The 16,242-nt window shown below is 38.9% G+C and overlaps 1 protein-coding gene across 3 annotated transcripts in view; it reads left to right on the top strand.

Moving 5' to 3' along the window:
* DDR2 (discoidin domain receptor tyrosine kinase 2) overlaps window positions 1–16,242 on the top strand; it is a 151,011-nt gene that overhangs the window by 82,533 nt on the left and 52,236 nt on the right. The window contains exon 1 of one of the 3 annotated variants that reach the window (XM_081223779.1): window positions 2,236–2,332. The exons of the other annotated variants lie outside the window; for them this stretch is intronic. Within the exon in view, the coding sequence (XP_081079905.1) occupies window positions 2,324–2,332 (9 nt within the window). The 5' untranslated portion in view covers window positions 2,236–2,323. Of the gene's footprint in view, window positions 1–2,235; window positions 2,333–16,242 lie in introns of those variants that run through there. 3 annotated transcript variants of the gene reach the window in all.

The raw sequence follows: 16,242 nt of genomic DNA, 5'->3' as shown, positions 1-16,242 counted from the left end.
GGGATCTCAGCAATGGTATTGGCCAGAAGACCTACACATGGCTTCTCCACGTGGCCTGGCTTCCCTTGCCACATTGCCGTGGGTTCCCAGGGCAAGTCTAAGAGAGAGAGAGAGAGAGAGAGCTCAGTGGATGTGTATCACCTTCTGGGACCTAGCTCTGGAGTTTCACAGCCATCACTTTCACTGTATTCATTTTGTTAGAAGTGAGTCACTCTGTCGAGCTTGTATTCAACAGGAAGGAAATTAGATCCTAGCTCTCCATGGGAGAGTGTCACAGAATTTGTGGACAAATTTGAAAACCATCACAGAGATTTTCCAAATAACTTCACTCTGGTTTAAAGAAATCAGTTACTGAGATGGACAGGGTCTAAAGAAGGTGTGTGAGCTCAGAGTTTAAGAAAAGAAAAACAGGAGGTTGGGCCAGGCAGAGGCAGTGTCACCAGAGAACCAGTGCTAACCTGGGTGACCAGAGGCCTGGTCCTGCCTCTGACCAGCTGTTGACCATGTGGAGGCCTGTCTGCTTTGGGGGCTGCCCTACCTTCCTCACCTTTAACCACAGAGGACTGAGAAAGATGGGCACTCAGGTACCTTCAAGCTTTCGTGGCGGTGGGCCTATACTTTTGAGTTCTTCATTTCATAACCTCCAAAACCCTCCAACCGTAGGCCCTCCTGCTGACATCAGTGTGCTCAGTAGTGGTGCAGGCGGCCCTCTGATCATCAGCACAGGCATCAGGGTTCCTGAGGAGCCTGGGGTAGAGGGTGGGATGCAGAAAGAAAATGAGAGGGGCTGGGTGGGACAGGTGCCCAAGTATGGGATAGTGGAAGTCAGGGGTGGGAGTGAAATATCCCCATGAAGAGCCTGGGGCTGCTAGAGCTCAGTGAGGTTAAATGAGCTGCCCAAGGTCTTAGCAGGCCCGGGGATACTGATCTTCTAACGGACCCTTTTGTGTTTGGAAAATGCCCTGCCTTCACTTTGTATTTACTCTCCTTCCTCCTCCCACTAATCTCATGACGGCATTAGATTTGACATCCCTAATGCTTATACTGTAGAAAGGATAACAGGCAAATGATGCCACACCGTGGATGTTTTGTGGTCCATTCTGCCCCCAGCAGGGGGAGTGTTTTCTGTGACAGTGATTTCGCTCAGCGTTCTCTGCTCTTCCTGGATGGCGAGTGAGAGGATGAGATAGCTGTCTGGCTCTTCCCCACCAACCCTCCACTGCTTTGGCAAACTCTAGTTGCCTCCAAAAAAGGTGAAAAGAGTGAGGAAAGCAAAGTGCTCTTCTAACAAAGGCAGGAGCTAGCTGTTGCATCCTCCTCTGAACAGTGAAGGTCACCTTGGGTCATCCTTTGTGCTTTAACACTTACAGATTGGGCCAGTCTGGGCCTTTGGCTCAGCACTGAGCAGCTACATTTTGAGAAGCAAGAGACTGGGACTCCCAGAGGAAAGCTGGGAATGAGAAAGACATCAACAAATCCTTGGGAATCAAGATAAAACATGAGTACAGCGATGGTGTGTGTGTGTGCGGGTGTGTGTGTGTGTGGCAGGGGTGTGTGTGTGTATGTAGGTGTGGCTCATCTTCTGCCAAAGCCAAGCTCATTTCTGCATATTTGTTTGCTGAGTATTAAATACTCCAAAGATTGCTCTTTCTATTTGTTGAATCTGAAATGAAAAATGACTCAGCAGAGAGGAAAACAAGCCTTGAATGCCCTGAATGGCCTCTGAATGAAAATCTACCGCTGTATAGCATGTGGCTTTTCTTCTCCCCACCAAGTCCTTCAACACACACACAAATACAAGTACCACACACAGTTGTGCACACACTGCATCTCGAATCGGCTCCAGTTTGACCCAAGTCCCTTTATCTCATTTCCCTTCCCACTCCAGCCTTTCCAGGGCCCTACCCCTTCCTGTAGGAAGATCTGTCTGAGTTTAGGTGGAGGGACCCTGGCTGCAGGCCACAGCTGATTTTCCAGAAGGGCAGGCACTTCCTATTTGGCCCCTTTCACAGGCTCAGTCTGAAGATCCCTCAGGAAAATCTGAGACTTTTTATTCTTCGACAAAGTGGTGGGCACCTCAGATTGTCTCTAGCTTTTGGACTTGGAAAGATGGATTGTCTGGGGAAAATGACCATCTGCCAAATCAGATGTGCCCTGCTTTGTATAGAAACTGTATTCATGAAAAGTTGAGTACAAACTGGATTTAGGTATACTGAATCATATTCTGAATTACTGGAAGGATTTGCTGTCAAAGGAACCCAGTCGTGGATCCCTTTGTGAAGTGAAGAATTATTTTGTAATGTGGAGACTCCCTCAATGATTTATGAGTTTGGTGAGTAGATGGAACATTATACTAAATGTTATTTTAAATGTATTGTGTGGAAACTTGTTATTCAATTGTACCCAGCACTGAAGGCTTGTTCAAAGAATTATTCTGTAATGTGGATAAACATTTCATGATTTATGAGCTTGGCAAGTTCAGACATTGCTTAAAATGGGATATACCTCTAGCACTGCTTCAGAGAAAGAGGTGGTTTTTACTAATAATCAGACCTGGGGGAAAAATGAGAGCTCTACTATCTGTAAGTTACAGTCACTTCAAAGAGGCTTGGGAGAAACAAAGAACTCAAACTTTCCATTTTGTTAAGGCAAGAAATCCGAAGGGTTGCCTGCTTTGCTTACTTTCCTTATCACCGAGGGGGAATGATGCGGCTGTTTTTCCAAATAAATGCAGTTAACTATTATAGCAATACTTATAAATGTGTTTCTTTTTATATTTAAATCTATATCATCTATCTACCTCTCTATCTATCATGTGTCTATTATCTCTCTCTCTCTATTTATCTATCTATCTACCATCTATCAGTCCTATAGTAAATAACAAACACTGTAGTAGGACTTGTATTTTGGAGCACAGAAAGCTGTTGCTCCACTGGTACAGAGAGCCTCATACCCTGAGATGTCTGGGTGTCTGAGTTAGGTGAGAGACCTTAGCTTCCTGCTCACCCTTTCTCACTGAGCTGTTCAAAAGTCATTTCAGCACCCATCTCCCAGGGTTCGCAGCTCTATCCTCACTCACTCTCCTATTTGAGCACTAGAGTAGAGCTTATTACTAGGGATGTGGTCTGACTTTCCCCTCCGGCTTTATTGAGATATAATTGGCATATAACATTGTGTAAGTTTAAGGTGTACAGCGTGTTGATTTGATACACTTATATATTGCAAAATGATGATCGCCATAGCATTAACTAACACTTTCATCCTGTCCCATAATTACCATTTCCTTTTTGTAGTAAGAACATTTAAGATCTACGCTTTGGTACAAAATATAATATTATTAGCTATAATCACTATGCTGTGCATTAGATCCCCAGAACTTATTCATCTTATAACTGGAAGTTTGTACCCTTTGATCAATACCTCTCCATTCCACCCTACCCCCAGCCCCTGGTAACCACCACTCTACTTTCTGATTCTCTGAGTTTGGCTCTTTTAGATTCTACATATAAGTGATAGCATAAAGTAGGAAATGGTCTGACTTTTTAAGGCAGTTGGAAAAGAGGAGTTTGTTACTGCCTCAGCTGTGTATAACCTGGAGCTGCAGGAGACACAGGACTGACCAGGAACGAGCCCTATCTGTGTGAACTCTCCACAGAAAGGGATGGTATCAGGCAGGATGTGCTGATGACTTGCTCTTAAACCATGATGTGGCCCTGACTGTGTTTCAGAAAGAAGCCTTTGAAGCTCACCCAAGTACAGAAATAACTTGTCAGAAGTTTGATTCTAGGTTCTTTTTAAAAAAATTCCTGATAATTTCTGGCTGTGGCTGTCACACTCCCATCTGCCTAACCTTCCATTTACTTCCTGGTTTTTCTGATGGCTTTGACCCATGGCCTGTCTAGATCCTGGTGCGGGCAGTCCTGAGTTGGAGAGTCAACCATCTCCCATCGGATCTGGGAGGTCCTGAGTCGTGGCTCCTTTGGAGTCAGTTTGGAGTGTTCATCCAGCTTGGCTAGGGCAGAGGATTCTGACTGTGAAGCAGGAAGTGGGGTTTTCATTACACAGGACATATACTCTCTGAGCTACATAGTCACTGACATTCCTTGGAAACTATTGGGCTGAGGGTGAAGTAACACTGGCCGTGGAGTCAGAGGAACTGGAAGAGTTTTAACTCTGTCTCTAGTTTTGTGACCCAGGCAAGTTAGAACTAATCTGATATTGATGTAGAGAGAAGCAAGATCCCTAACCTTAAATGACTCACAGTCTGGCTTGAAAGACAGACAGAACTGTAATTCAGCATGATGAGTGGGAACCAGTAGCCAGACCAGGTAAGTCTGCCTAGGCTGTGGGTGAAGTGACTTAGGGACTCACTTTCCTGCTTTGTAAAGGCAGGTGGTAATCTCTCCTTTCAGCCTTATTGTAAGGCTTGATGATTATGCATTTGTAGGTATGTACTAAGGGGCAGGTGTTCTAAAAAAAGAAATGTATACGTAGCAACTCTCAAACTTTTTTTCTTTTGCTTCTCTATTTATCCGCAAGATATACTAATCAATAATATCTCTCAATACTGCAAGTGATTCTTAAAATAAAAGACAGGTTCACCCAATACCTTGAACCTGTGGGATATGCATGGTTGGTTGGAAAACACCCTCGAGATTCTGATAGACTGCCCCCAGGAATTTTTTTTGTCAGAGAAACCAATGTGAATGACATTAACAGGGAACATATTTTCTTTGTTAAAATCAAAACATCGCAAATAAGACTAGAGTTTCCCTTTGATCACCATTTCCAATCTCCCCTGCCAAACACTATGATCTCTGAGGGAACTACTATTAACAGCATTTGCCTTCTAAGGTTCCTTCCTCTATCCTCACATACCAACCTATTTGAGCATTAGAGTGTGCACTAGATTAAAGCTTGTTATCAGCATGGTGTTTAACTTTCTAGATCTTTTATATACATAAAAATGTATGTGAATGTGTGCATATATATCCATAAAAGTATGCAATGTGCTTCATATAAATCTTGAAACCTGCTTGTTCACCTAAAAACCATGTCATGGACATCTAACCATGCAATTACATGTGGCTCTAACTCATACTTTTAAGCTATTGCATAGTATTTCATAGCAGGAATATGCCACAGTTTATAGTACTCCCTTATTGATAGAAATTTTTCCAAGTTTTGTTATTTAAAAAAAATATTGTACCCACAGTGTTCAAGGGTTCCAATTTCTCCACAATCTTGTCTACATTTATTGTCCTTCATTTTTTTTTTGATAATAGCCATCATGACAGATGTGAGGTGATATCTCATTGTGGTTTTGATTTGTATCTCCTGATGATTAGCAGTGTTGAGGATTTTTTCATATATCTGTTGGGCATTTGTATGTCTTCTTTGGAGAAATGTCCATTCAAGTCCTTAGCCCATTTTAAGGAATTTTATTAGGTTTTTTGTTTTTGTTTTTTTGTTTGTGTGTGTGTTTCTTTTTTGCTATTGAGTTATATGAGTTCCTTATATATTTTGGATATTAATCACTTATTATATTGTTTGCAAACATTTTCTCCTTTCCTGTAGGTTGCCTTTTCATTCTGTTGATTGTTTGCTCTGCAAAAGCTTTTTGGTTTGAGGTAGTTTCACTTGTTTATTTTTGTTTGTGCTGCCAGAACTTTTGGAGTCATATCAATGTAGTCATTTCCAAGGCCACCGTTGTGAAGTTTTTCCTCTGTGTTTTCTTCTAGAAGTTTAACGTTTCAGGTCTTACATTTAAGTCTTTAATTCACTTTGAGTTGATTTTTGTGTATGGTGTAAGATAAGGGTTCAATTTCATTCCTTTGCATGTGGGTACCCAGTTTTCTTAATGCAATTTATTTAAGAGTCTCATTTTTCCCCATTATATATTATTGGCATCCTTCTTGAAGATCAGTTGGCCACAGCCTCTATGGAAAACAGTATGGAGATTCCTCAAAAATTAAATATAGAACTACCACATGACCCAGCAATCCCAATTCTGGGTATTTACACAAGATAGTTAAAATCAGGATCTTGAAGAAATATTAGCACTCCCATGTTCATTGTAGCATTATTCACAATAGTCAATATGTGGAAATAAACTGAATGTTGACAAATGAATGGATAAAGAAAATGTGGCTTATACATACAATGGAATATTATTTAGCTTTAAAAAAGCAAATTTTGCAATATGCAACAACATGGATGAACCTTGAGGACATTATGTTAAGGGAAATAAGTCAGTCACAAAAAGACAAATAGTACATGATAACAATTATGTCAAATTCATAGAATTAACGAGTGGAACAGTGGTTGCCAGGGGCTAAGGGGAGGAGGAAATGGAGAGTTAATCAACAGGCATAAAGTTTCAGTTAAGCAAGGTAAGTAGGTTCCGGAGGTCTGATGTACAACATTATACCTATAGTCAACAATAATATGTTGCACACATAAAAATTTGTTAAGGTATGAATGGATTAAATGCTCCAACCAAAAGACACAGGGTTGCTGAATTGACACAAAAACAGGACCCATATATATGCTGTCTACAAGAGACCCACTTCAGACCTAGGGACACATACAGACTGAAAGTGAGGGGATGGAAAAAGATATTCCATGCAAATGGAAATCAAAAAAAGCTGGAGTAGCAATACTCATATCAGACAAAATAGATGTTAAAGTAAAGACTATTACAAGAGACAAAGAAGGACACTACATACTGATCAAGGGATCAATCCAAGAAGAAGATATAACAATTATAAATATATATGCACGCAACATAGGAGCATTTCAATACCTAAGGCAACTGCTAACAGCTTTAAAAGAGGAAATCGACAGTAACACAATAATAGTGGGGGACTTTAACACCTCACTTACACCAAGGAACAGATCATCCAAAATGAAAATAAATAAGGAAACAGAAGCTTTAAATGACACAATAGACCAGATAGATTTAATTGATATTTATAGGACATTCCATCCAAAAACAGCAGATTACACTTTCTTCTCAAGTGCGCACGGAACATTCTCCAGGATAGATCACATCTTGGGTCACAAATCCAGCTTCAGTAAATTTAAGAAAATTGAAATCATATCAAGCATCTTTTCTGACCACAACGCTATGAGATTAGAAATGAATTACAGGGAAAAAAACGTTAAAAACACAGACACATGGAGGCTAAACAATACGTTATTAAATAACCAAGAGATCACTGAAGAAATCAAAGAGGAAATCAAAAAATACCTAGAGACAAATGACAATGAAAACACGACGATCCAAAACCTATGGGATGCAGCAAAAGCAGTTCTAAGAGGGAAGTTTATAGCTATACAAGCCTACCTCAAGAAACAAGACAAATCTCAAATAAACAATCTAACCTTACACTTAAAGGAACTAGAGAAAGAAGAACAAACAAAACCCAAAGTTAGCAGAAGGAAAGAAATCATAAAGGTCAGAGCAGAAATAAATGAAATAGAAACAAAGAAAACAGTAGCAAAGATCAATACAACTAAAAGCTGGTTCTTTGAGAAGATAAACAAAATTGATAAACCATTAGCCAGACTCATCAAGAAAAAGAGGGAGAGGACTCAAATCAATAAAATTAGAAATGAAAAAGGAGAAGTTACAATGGACACTGCAGAAATAGAAAGCATCATTAGAGACTACTACAAGCAACTCTATGCCAATAAAATGGGCAACCTGGAAGAAATGGACGAATTCTTAGAAAGGTATAACCTTCCAAGACTGAACCAGGAAGCAACACAAAATATGAACAGACCAATCACAAGTAATGAAATTGAAACTGTGATTAAAAATCTTCCAACAAACAAAAGTCCAGGACCAGATGGTTTCACAGGAGAATTCTATCAAACATTTAGAGAAGAGCTAACACCCATCCTTCTTAAACTCTTCCAAAAAATTGCAGAGGACGGAACACTCCCAAACTCATTCTGTGAGGCCACCATCACTCTGATACCAAAACCAGACAAAGATACTACCAAAAAAGAAAATTACAGGCCAATATAAATATAGATGCAAAAATCCTCAACAAAATACTAGTGAACAGAACCCAGCAACACATTAAAAGGATCATACACCATGATCAAGTAGGATTTATCCCAGGGATGCAAGGATTGTTAAATATACGCAAATCAATCAATGTGATACACCATATTAACAAATTGAAGAATAAAAACCATATGATCAGCTCAATAGATGCAGAAAAAGCTTTTGACAAAATTCAACACCCATTTATGATAAAAACTCTCCAGAAAGTGGGCACAGAGGGAACCTACCTCAACATAATAAAGGCCATATACGATAAACCCACAGCAAACATCATTCTCCATGGTGAAAAACTGAAAGCATTTCCTCTAAGATCAGGAACAAGACAAGGATGTCCACTCTCACCACGATTATTCAACATAGTTTTGGAAGTCCTAGCCATGGCAATCAGAGAAGAAAAAGAAATACAAATTGGAAAAGAAGAAGTAAAACTGTCACTCTTTGCAGATGACATGATACTATATAAAGGGAATCCTAAAGATGCCACCAGAAAACTACTAGAGCTCATCAATGAATCTGGTAAAGTTGCAGGATACAAAATTAATGCACAGAAATCTCTTGCATTCCTATACACTAATGATGAAAAATCTGAAAGAGAAATTAAGGAAACACTCCCATTTACCACTGCAACAAAAGGAATAAAATACCTAGGAATAAACCTACCTAGGGAGACAAAGGACCTGTATGCAGAAAACTATAAGACACTGATGAAAGAAATTAAAGATGATACAAACAGATGGAGAGATATACTGTGTTCTTGGATTGGAAGAGTCAACATTTTGAAAATGACTATACTACCCAAAGCAATCTACAGATTCAATACATTCCCTATCAAATTACCAATAGCATTTTTTACAGAACTAGAACAAAAATCTTAAAATTTGTATGTAGACACAAAAGACCCCAACTGCCAAAGACTGCCAAAGCAGTCTTGAGGGAATAAAATGGAGCCAGAGGAATCAGCCTCCTGGACTTCGGGCTATAGTACAAAGCTACAGTCATCAAGACAATATGGTACTGGCACAAAAACAGAAACATAGATCAATGGAACAGGATAGAAAGCCCAGAGATAAACCCATGCACCTATGGTCAACTAATCTATGAAAAAGGAGGCAAGGATATACAATGGAGAAAAGACAGTCTCTTCAATAAGTGGTGCTGGGAAAACTGGACAGCTACATGTAAAAGAATGAAATCAGAACACTCTGTAACACCATACACAAAAATAAACTCAAAATGGATTAAAGACCTAAATGTAAGACTGGACACTATAAAACTCTTAGAGTAAACATAGGAAGAACACTCTTTGACATAAATCAGAGCAAGATCTTTTTTTGATCCACCTCTTAGAGTAATGGAAATAAAAACATAAATAAACAAATGGGACCTAATGAAACTTCAAAGCTTTTGCACAGCAAAGGAAACCATAAACAAGACAAAAAGACAACCCTCAGAATGGGAGAAAACATTTGCAAACAAATCAACGGACAAAGGATTAATCTCCAAAATATATAAACAGCTCATGCAGCTTGATATTAAAAAAACAAACAACCCAATCCAAAAATGGGCAGAAGACCTAAATAGACATTTCTCCAAAGAAGACATACAGATGGCCAAGAAGCACATGAAAAGCTGCTCAACATCACTAATTTTTAGAGAAATGCAAATCAACCTACAATGAGGTATCACCTCACACCAGTTAGGATGGGCATCATTAGAAAATATACAAACAACAAATGCTGGAGAGGGTGTGGAGAAAAGGGAAACTTCTTACACTATTGGTGGGAATGTAAATTGATACAGCCACTATGGAGAACAGTATGGAGGTTCCTTAAAAAACTAAAAATAGAATTACCATATGATCCAGCAATCCCACTACTGGGCCTGTACCCAGAGAAAACCGTAATTCATAAAGACACATGTGCCCCAATGTTCATTGCAGCACTATTTATAATAGCCAGGTCATGGAGGCAACCTAAATGCCCATTGACAGACGAATGGATAAAGAAGATTTGGTACATATATACAATGTAATATTACTCAGCCATATAAAGGAATGAAATTGGGTCATTTGTTGAGACGTGGATGGATCTAGAGACTGTCATACAGCGTGAAGTAAGTCAGAAAGAGAAAAACAAATATCGTATATTAATGCATATCTGTGGAACCTAGAAAAATTGTACAGATGAACCAGTCTGCAGGGCAGAAACTGAGACACAGATGTAGAGAACAAACATAAGGACACCAAGGGGGGGAAGCAGCGGAGGGGTGAGGGGGTTGGTGTGATGAATTGTGCAAATGGTATTGACAAGTATACACTGATGTGTATAAAATTGATGACTAATAAGAACCTGCCATATAAAAAAATAAATAAAATTAAATTTAGTGCTTCCCTGGTGGCGCAGTGGATGGGAGTCCGCGTGCCGATGCAGGGGACGTGGGTTCGTGCCCCGGTCCGGGAGGATCCCACGTGCCACGGAGCGGCTGGGCCCATGAGCCATGGCCACTGGGCCTGTGCGTCCGGAGCCTGTGCTCCGCAATGGGAGAGGCCACAACAGTGAGAGGCCCGCGTACCGCAAAAAAAAAAAAAAAAAAAAAAATTAAATTTAAAACGTTAAAAAATAAAAATAAAAAAATAAAAATTTGTTGAGGGGAGGTCATATTAATTGTTCTTACCGTAATAAAATAAAATTTTAAAAAATATTGCAAAGTACTTCTTTGTGCCTACCTCATTGTGCACGTGTAAATATTTCCCTAGGGTAAATAATAAGTGGAACGTATGGATCAGAGTCTCTATATATGTTTTAATTTAAATTATCTTTTAAGTTGTATACCCAGTGGCAGAGTATGAGAATATCTATTTCTCCACACTACTGCCAAATTTCATAGTTTCACACAAAATTTTTGCCAATCTGATGGATAAAATTGGTATTCAACTACTGCTTTAATGTTTGTCTTTCTTATTCTAGTGAGGTTGAGTGCTTTTAGATGTTTACTGACATTATATTTTTTCCTCTGTTAAATGCTTTTTATTGACTTGGCCCATTTTTCTAGTGTTTTTAAAAAAATGATTTATAGAGGTTATTTATTTATACCAGAAAAATACATACACACTGTTTTGTTCTAAAATTTCAAATATTTATCTTAGCCTGTTGCGTGTCTATTAAGTTTATGATGTCATTTACCTCAAAGATGTTTTGAATTTTGATGAAAAAATTTATCATTCTTTTCATTTGTGGATTTTGCTTTCTATGTCTCATTTATGCAGGTTTTCCTTTAGCTCACAGCAGATTCCCAATATTTTCCAGAAATAATTTTATAGTTCTATTTTTACATTTTGGGCTCTTTATTTTTGTGTGAGATATGAAGATACCTTTATTTGTTTTTGAAAATGCTACTGAATCATCTGAAACGTTTCACTGATTCTAAATGCCCCTTTTCTCATATAAAAAGTTCCCACTTATATATGAGTCTTTTCTTGTGTATATGAGTATTGTCTATTCTCTTCACTGTTCTATTTATCTATTTCTTTGTCAATCCTGTATTTAGGGAGGCCTTTCCTGACCACTTTACCTGAAATAGCCCTCATCCATTCTCCATCACATTACAGCATTTTATTGTCTTCATGGCACGTATATCTCTTTAGGTTTCTTATTTATTTACTTGTTTGCTTGTGTATTATAAGCTCCATGATGACAGGGGTCTTCTCTGCCTTTTTTAGCACCTAGAACAGCACCTAGTAGACTTCCAGAAAATAGTTGCTGAATGAATGAATGAAGGCCAGTGACTTTTTATTTTTAAGGTTTGAATATATTTTTTGTCAAAAGAATTTGCACTGTTAAACAAAGAAGTGGGTAGAGAAGGACCTTTTATCTTCTTGAAATTCTTCCATGTATGTTTATGGATTCTATTCACAGGTCACATTGCTTAAATATTGAACCTCTGGAAAAATTCATTCAAAGAGGCAGAAAAGGGTGATGTCTGTTTATTACAAGCTTTGGGGATACTTCCTTTTAGGGTATGGAATTTGGAATAGCCAGATACAATCACTGAATATGTGGCTCAAGACAATCATTAATTCATTCTGCAACTGTTTATCCAGCACTCTGGTAAGTTCTGGGAATGCAATGGTGAGTAAAATAAACATGGAGCTTATGGAGTGCAGAGACTAATAAGACAACCACAACAACAGATATACAATTATAAACTATGATCATTTCTATGTAGAAGAGTTATAAGATTCTTTCAGTGTCTGTACAATCAAGGGGGTAAGAGACTATTTCACTGAGGAAGTAACCATTGAATGGAGATTTGAACCAGATGAAGAGAGGAATTAAACTTTTTAACAGAGGCCCTGAGGTGGTAGGAAATGAAAGAAAAAAATGAAAGAAGTCTGAAAGTAGCTAAATAGAAAGTTTGAGCTGGAGTATAGCTCTGGTGACGTAGCAGAGGCCAGATCAAAGGAGAGTGTAGTTTTTTAAGGAACCTCCATACTGTTCTCCATAGTGGCTGTACCATATGACCCAGCAATCCCACTACTGGGCATATACCCTGAGAAAACCATAATTCAAAAGGAGTTATGTACCAAAATGTTCATTGCAGCTCTATTTACAATAGCCAGGACATGGAAGCAACCTAAGTGTCCATCAACAGATGAATGGATAAAGAAGATGTAGCACATATACACAATGGAATATTACCCAGACATAAAAAGAAATGAAGTTGAGTTATTTGTAGTGAGGTGGATGGACCTAGAGTCTGTCATACAGCGTGAAGTAAGTCAGAAAGAGAAAAACAAATACCGTATGCTAACACATATGTATGGAATCTAAGGAAAAAAAAAGATCATGAAGAACCTAGGGGTAAGACGGGAATAAAGACACAGACCTACTAGAGAATGGACTTGAGGATATGGGGAGGGGGAAGGGTAAGCTGTGACAAAGTGAGAGAGTGGCCTGGACATATATACACTACCAAACATAAAATAGATAGCTAGTGGGAAGCAGCCACATAGCACAGGGAGATAAGCTCGGTGGTTTGTGACCACCTAGAGGGGTGGGATAGGGAGGGTGGGAGGGAGACACAAGAGGGAGAAGATATGGGTATATATGTATATGTATAGCTGATTCACTTTGTTATAAAGCAGAAACTAACACACCATTGTAAAGCAATTATACTCCAATAAAGATGTTTAAAAAAAAAAGGAGAGTGTAGTATAATGAAAAACAAAGACAAAAACAAAATAAACAACAACAAAAGGACCTAAGTGGATTTTAGAGTAATACAAACCCTGGGTTCATGTATGAGTTTTGGTGCCTATCAGCTGTGTAACCAGATCAGTTTTAACCTCTTCCTCCTCAATTACCTTACTGATGAAAACAAACCTCATTGGGTTACTGTGAATATTACATGAGATTGTCCTTGGCATGTGTTAGATATCCATGGTATAATTATAGTACTCCTAGGTTTGTTAATGGTTCTTTTCTTTTGTTAGCTGCTGGACACCCTAATTTTAAGCAAACAAAGCAGAAATAATCACTGGCATTGGAGATTCACAGCCTGCAACCAAGTAAGAGTTTCCAAAAGAAAATTCAGTCAACACTTTTTGAGCAACTTGTGAATCCTTAGTTCAGTTAAAAACTGTTTTTGAGCACCTCCTTTGTACAAGTTATAATGTATTCTTTTGGAGATACAAGAATGAGTCATTTTGAAGCTAATGATTAAATGGGTAATTTTATAACAATGTTATGGAGGGTCTAATAGAAGCAAATTCAGTGTGCGAAGGGAATGAGGTGTAGGAGACACCTGCTTAAAGAAGGAACCACTGGGGAAGGTCATGGAGGGGAGAAAGTAATGGCCAAGAACCCACAAAGAAGGTATCATGAAAGAGAATTGTAGCACTCTTCTTCAGAAGGCTGCTAAGAGAGGGTGGTTACCCAAGGCAGTGCTCGCAAGGCTGAATGGCTGCTCACAAGGAGCTCAGATCTTTGTAAAAGGACATCCTGGATCATGGTCATGGCTTAGTGCTAGACTACAGCCAAGATCAATGTCTCCAAGGTCTGCCTGTGTGTTTCTTTTCCTGTTTGTGGACTCATTTATAGAAACGCAGTGTTCCTGCTGCTGGCAGTGAGTAAGCACTGAGACATATTTTATCTCTCCAAATCAATGCCATGAAACTATGGTCATCACCCTTTTGTGGTCTGTGGATCACTTGCCCCTGCTCCCTACCATGATGCCACTTTAGTCTTTTGTATTTGATTAGTTTTCGGCTCCATCCTCTTCAGGCAGAACTATCTGAATATGTTTTTTTTTTTTTTTCTTACCACTTTGGGTGGGTCAGAGTTCTACTGCCTAGAAAACATCATAGAAAGCTCCTGTTTCCTCAAAAAAGTGTCTTAGCTATGTCATCCTATTATTTACTCTATTCCCATTATTGCCCATTAAAATCTTATTCATCCTTCAAGAATCTGATCAGATGCTGATTTCCTCATTAAACCTTCTCTGATCACTCAAGCTTAAAGGGATTTTGTCTCCCTTTATAATTTTGTTTTACATATTTTTCCTAATAGTGGATCCAGTGTTTGTTGACTATTAGTGTTACCTGGAAGAGAGTTTCTTTTTTAAATAAACTTTATTCTTGAACAGTTTTATATGTACAGAATCATTGCAAAGATGGTACATAGATTTCCTATTTACCCACTACCCAAGTTCCCCTGTTATTAACATCTTACATTAGTGTAGTACATATGTCATAGTTAATGAACCAATATTGACACATCATTATTAACTAAAGTCTCTACTTTATTCAGATTTCCTCAGTTTTCCCCAAATGTTCTTTTTCTGTTCCAGGATCCCATCCAGGATGTCACATTACATTTAGTCGTGCTGTCTTCTTTGGCTCCCTTAGCTGTGTCGGTTTCCCAGACTTTCTAGTCTTGGGTGACCATGACAGTTTTGAGGATTATGTATCAGGAATTTTGTAGAATTTCCCTTAATTGGGATTTGTCTGATGTGTTTCTCATGATTAGGCTGGAGTAATGGGTTTTTGGGAAAAAGACCACAGAGGCTAAGTGTCATTCTCATCACATCATATCAAGGATACATACTATCAGTGTGACTTATCAAAGTTGATGCTAACCTTGATCACCTGGCTTGAGGTAGAGTTTGTCATGTTTCTCTACTGAAAAATTACCTTCTCCATTTCCATACTGTACTCTTTGAAGAAAGTCACTGTGTGCAGCTCACACTTAAGGTGTTGGGGGTGGGGAAGTGAGAGGGGTGGTTATGCATCACCTCCTTAAGAGTAGAGAGGGCTTACCTGGTGACGCAGTGGTTGAGAGTCCGCCTGCCGATGCAGGGGACACGGGTTCGTGCCCCCGTGCGGGAAGATCCCACATGTCACGGAGCGGCTAGGCCCGTGATCCATGGCTGCTGAGCCTGCGCATCCGGAGCCTGTGCTCCGCAACGGGAGAGGCCACAACAGTGAGAGGCCCGCGTACCATAAAAAAAAAAAAAAAAAAAAAAAAGAGTAGAGAGTATCTACATAATTATTTAGAATTCTTTTGCATGAGAAATTTGTCTATTCTCCATTTGTTTATTCAATCATTTATTTATATCAACATGGACTTGTAAATATTTATTTTATATCTTGAGTTATAATCCAATACTACTTTACTCATTTTGTTGCTTAAGTTGTTCCAGCTCTGGCCACTGGGAACTCCTGTTGCCTCTGTGTTCCTTTGCCATATCCCCATCATTTTTGTGTATGCTTTCTCAATTTGGGGCCCTAAAAGATTCTCCAGGCTCATCTGGCACTAAAATATTCTCCAAGATCATCATATTTCCTGCCCCAGTCCTGGAATTAGCAGTTTCTCCAAGGAACCCTGGTTCCTTTTATTGGAGAATGGTATTAGAAGTCAAGATCTGGGTACTAGGTTTGCTCGTTGCTATTGGGGTGTCATAGTTTCTAGGCCCTCTTAGCTTAAATAGCAAGGAGATAGATATATGTGTATGTGTACTAACCTGTGTGTACACATATCTATAAATATTTCCATATGTGACCATCTATATCTCTATTAAGCTAAACATGAGTTCATGCTGATGTCTCAACTCTAATCCACTAATAACATGGATTATTCTGGGGGAGCTTAAAAATACAGAATTTCAGG

This window comes from Mesoplodon bidens (assembly GCF_964165515.1).
Source record: "Mesoplodon bidens genome assembly, chromosome: 2".
NCBI lineage: Eukaryota > Metazoa > Chordata > Mammalia > Artiodactyla > Ziphiidae > Mesoplodon > Mesoplodon bidens.
The sequence above is the reverse complement of the archived record's forward strand: the minus strand, read 5'-3'. Positions and strand labels throughout refer to the sequence as shown.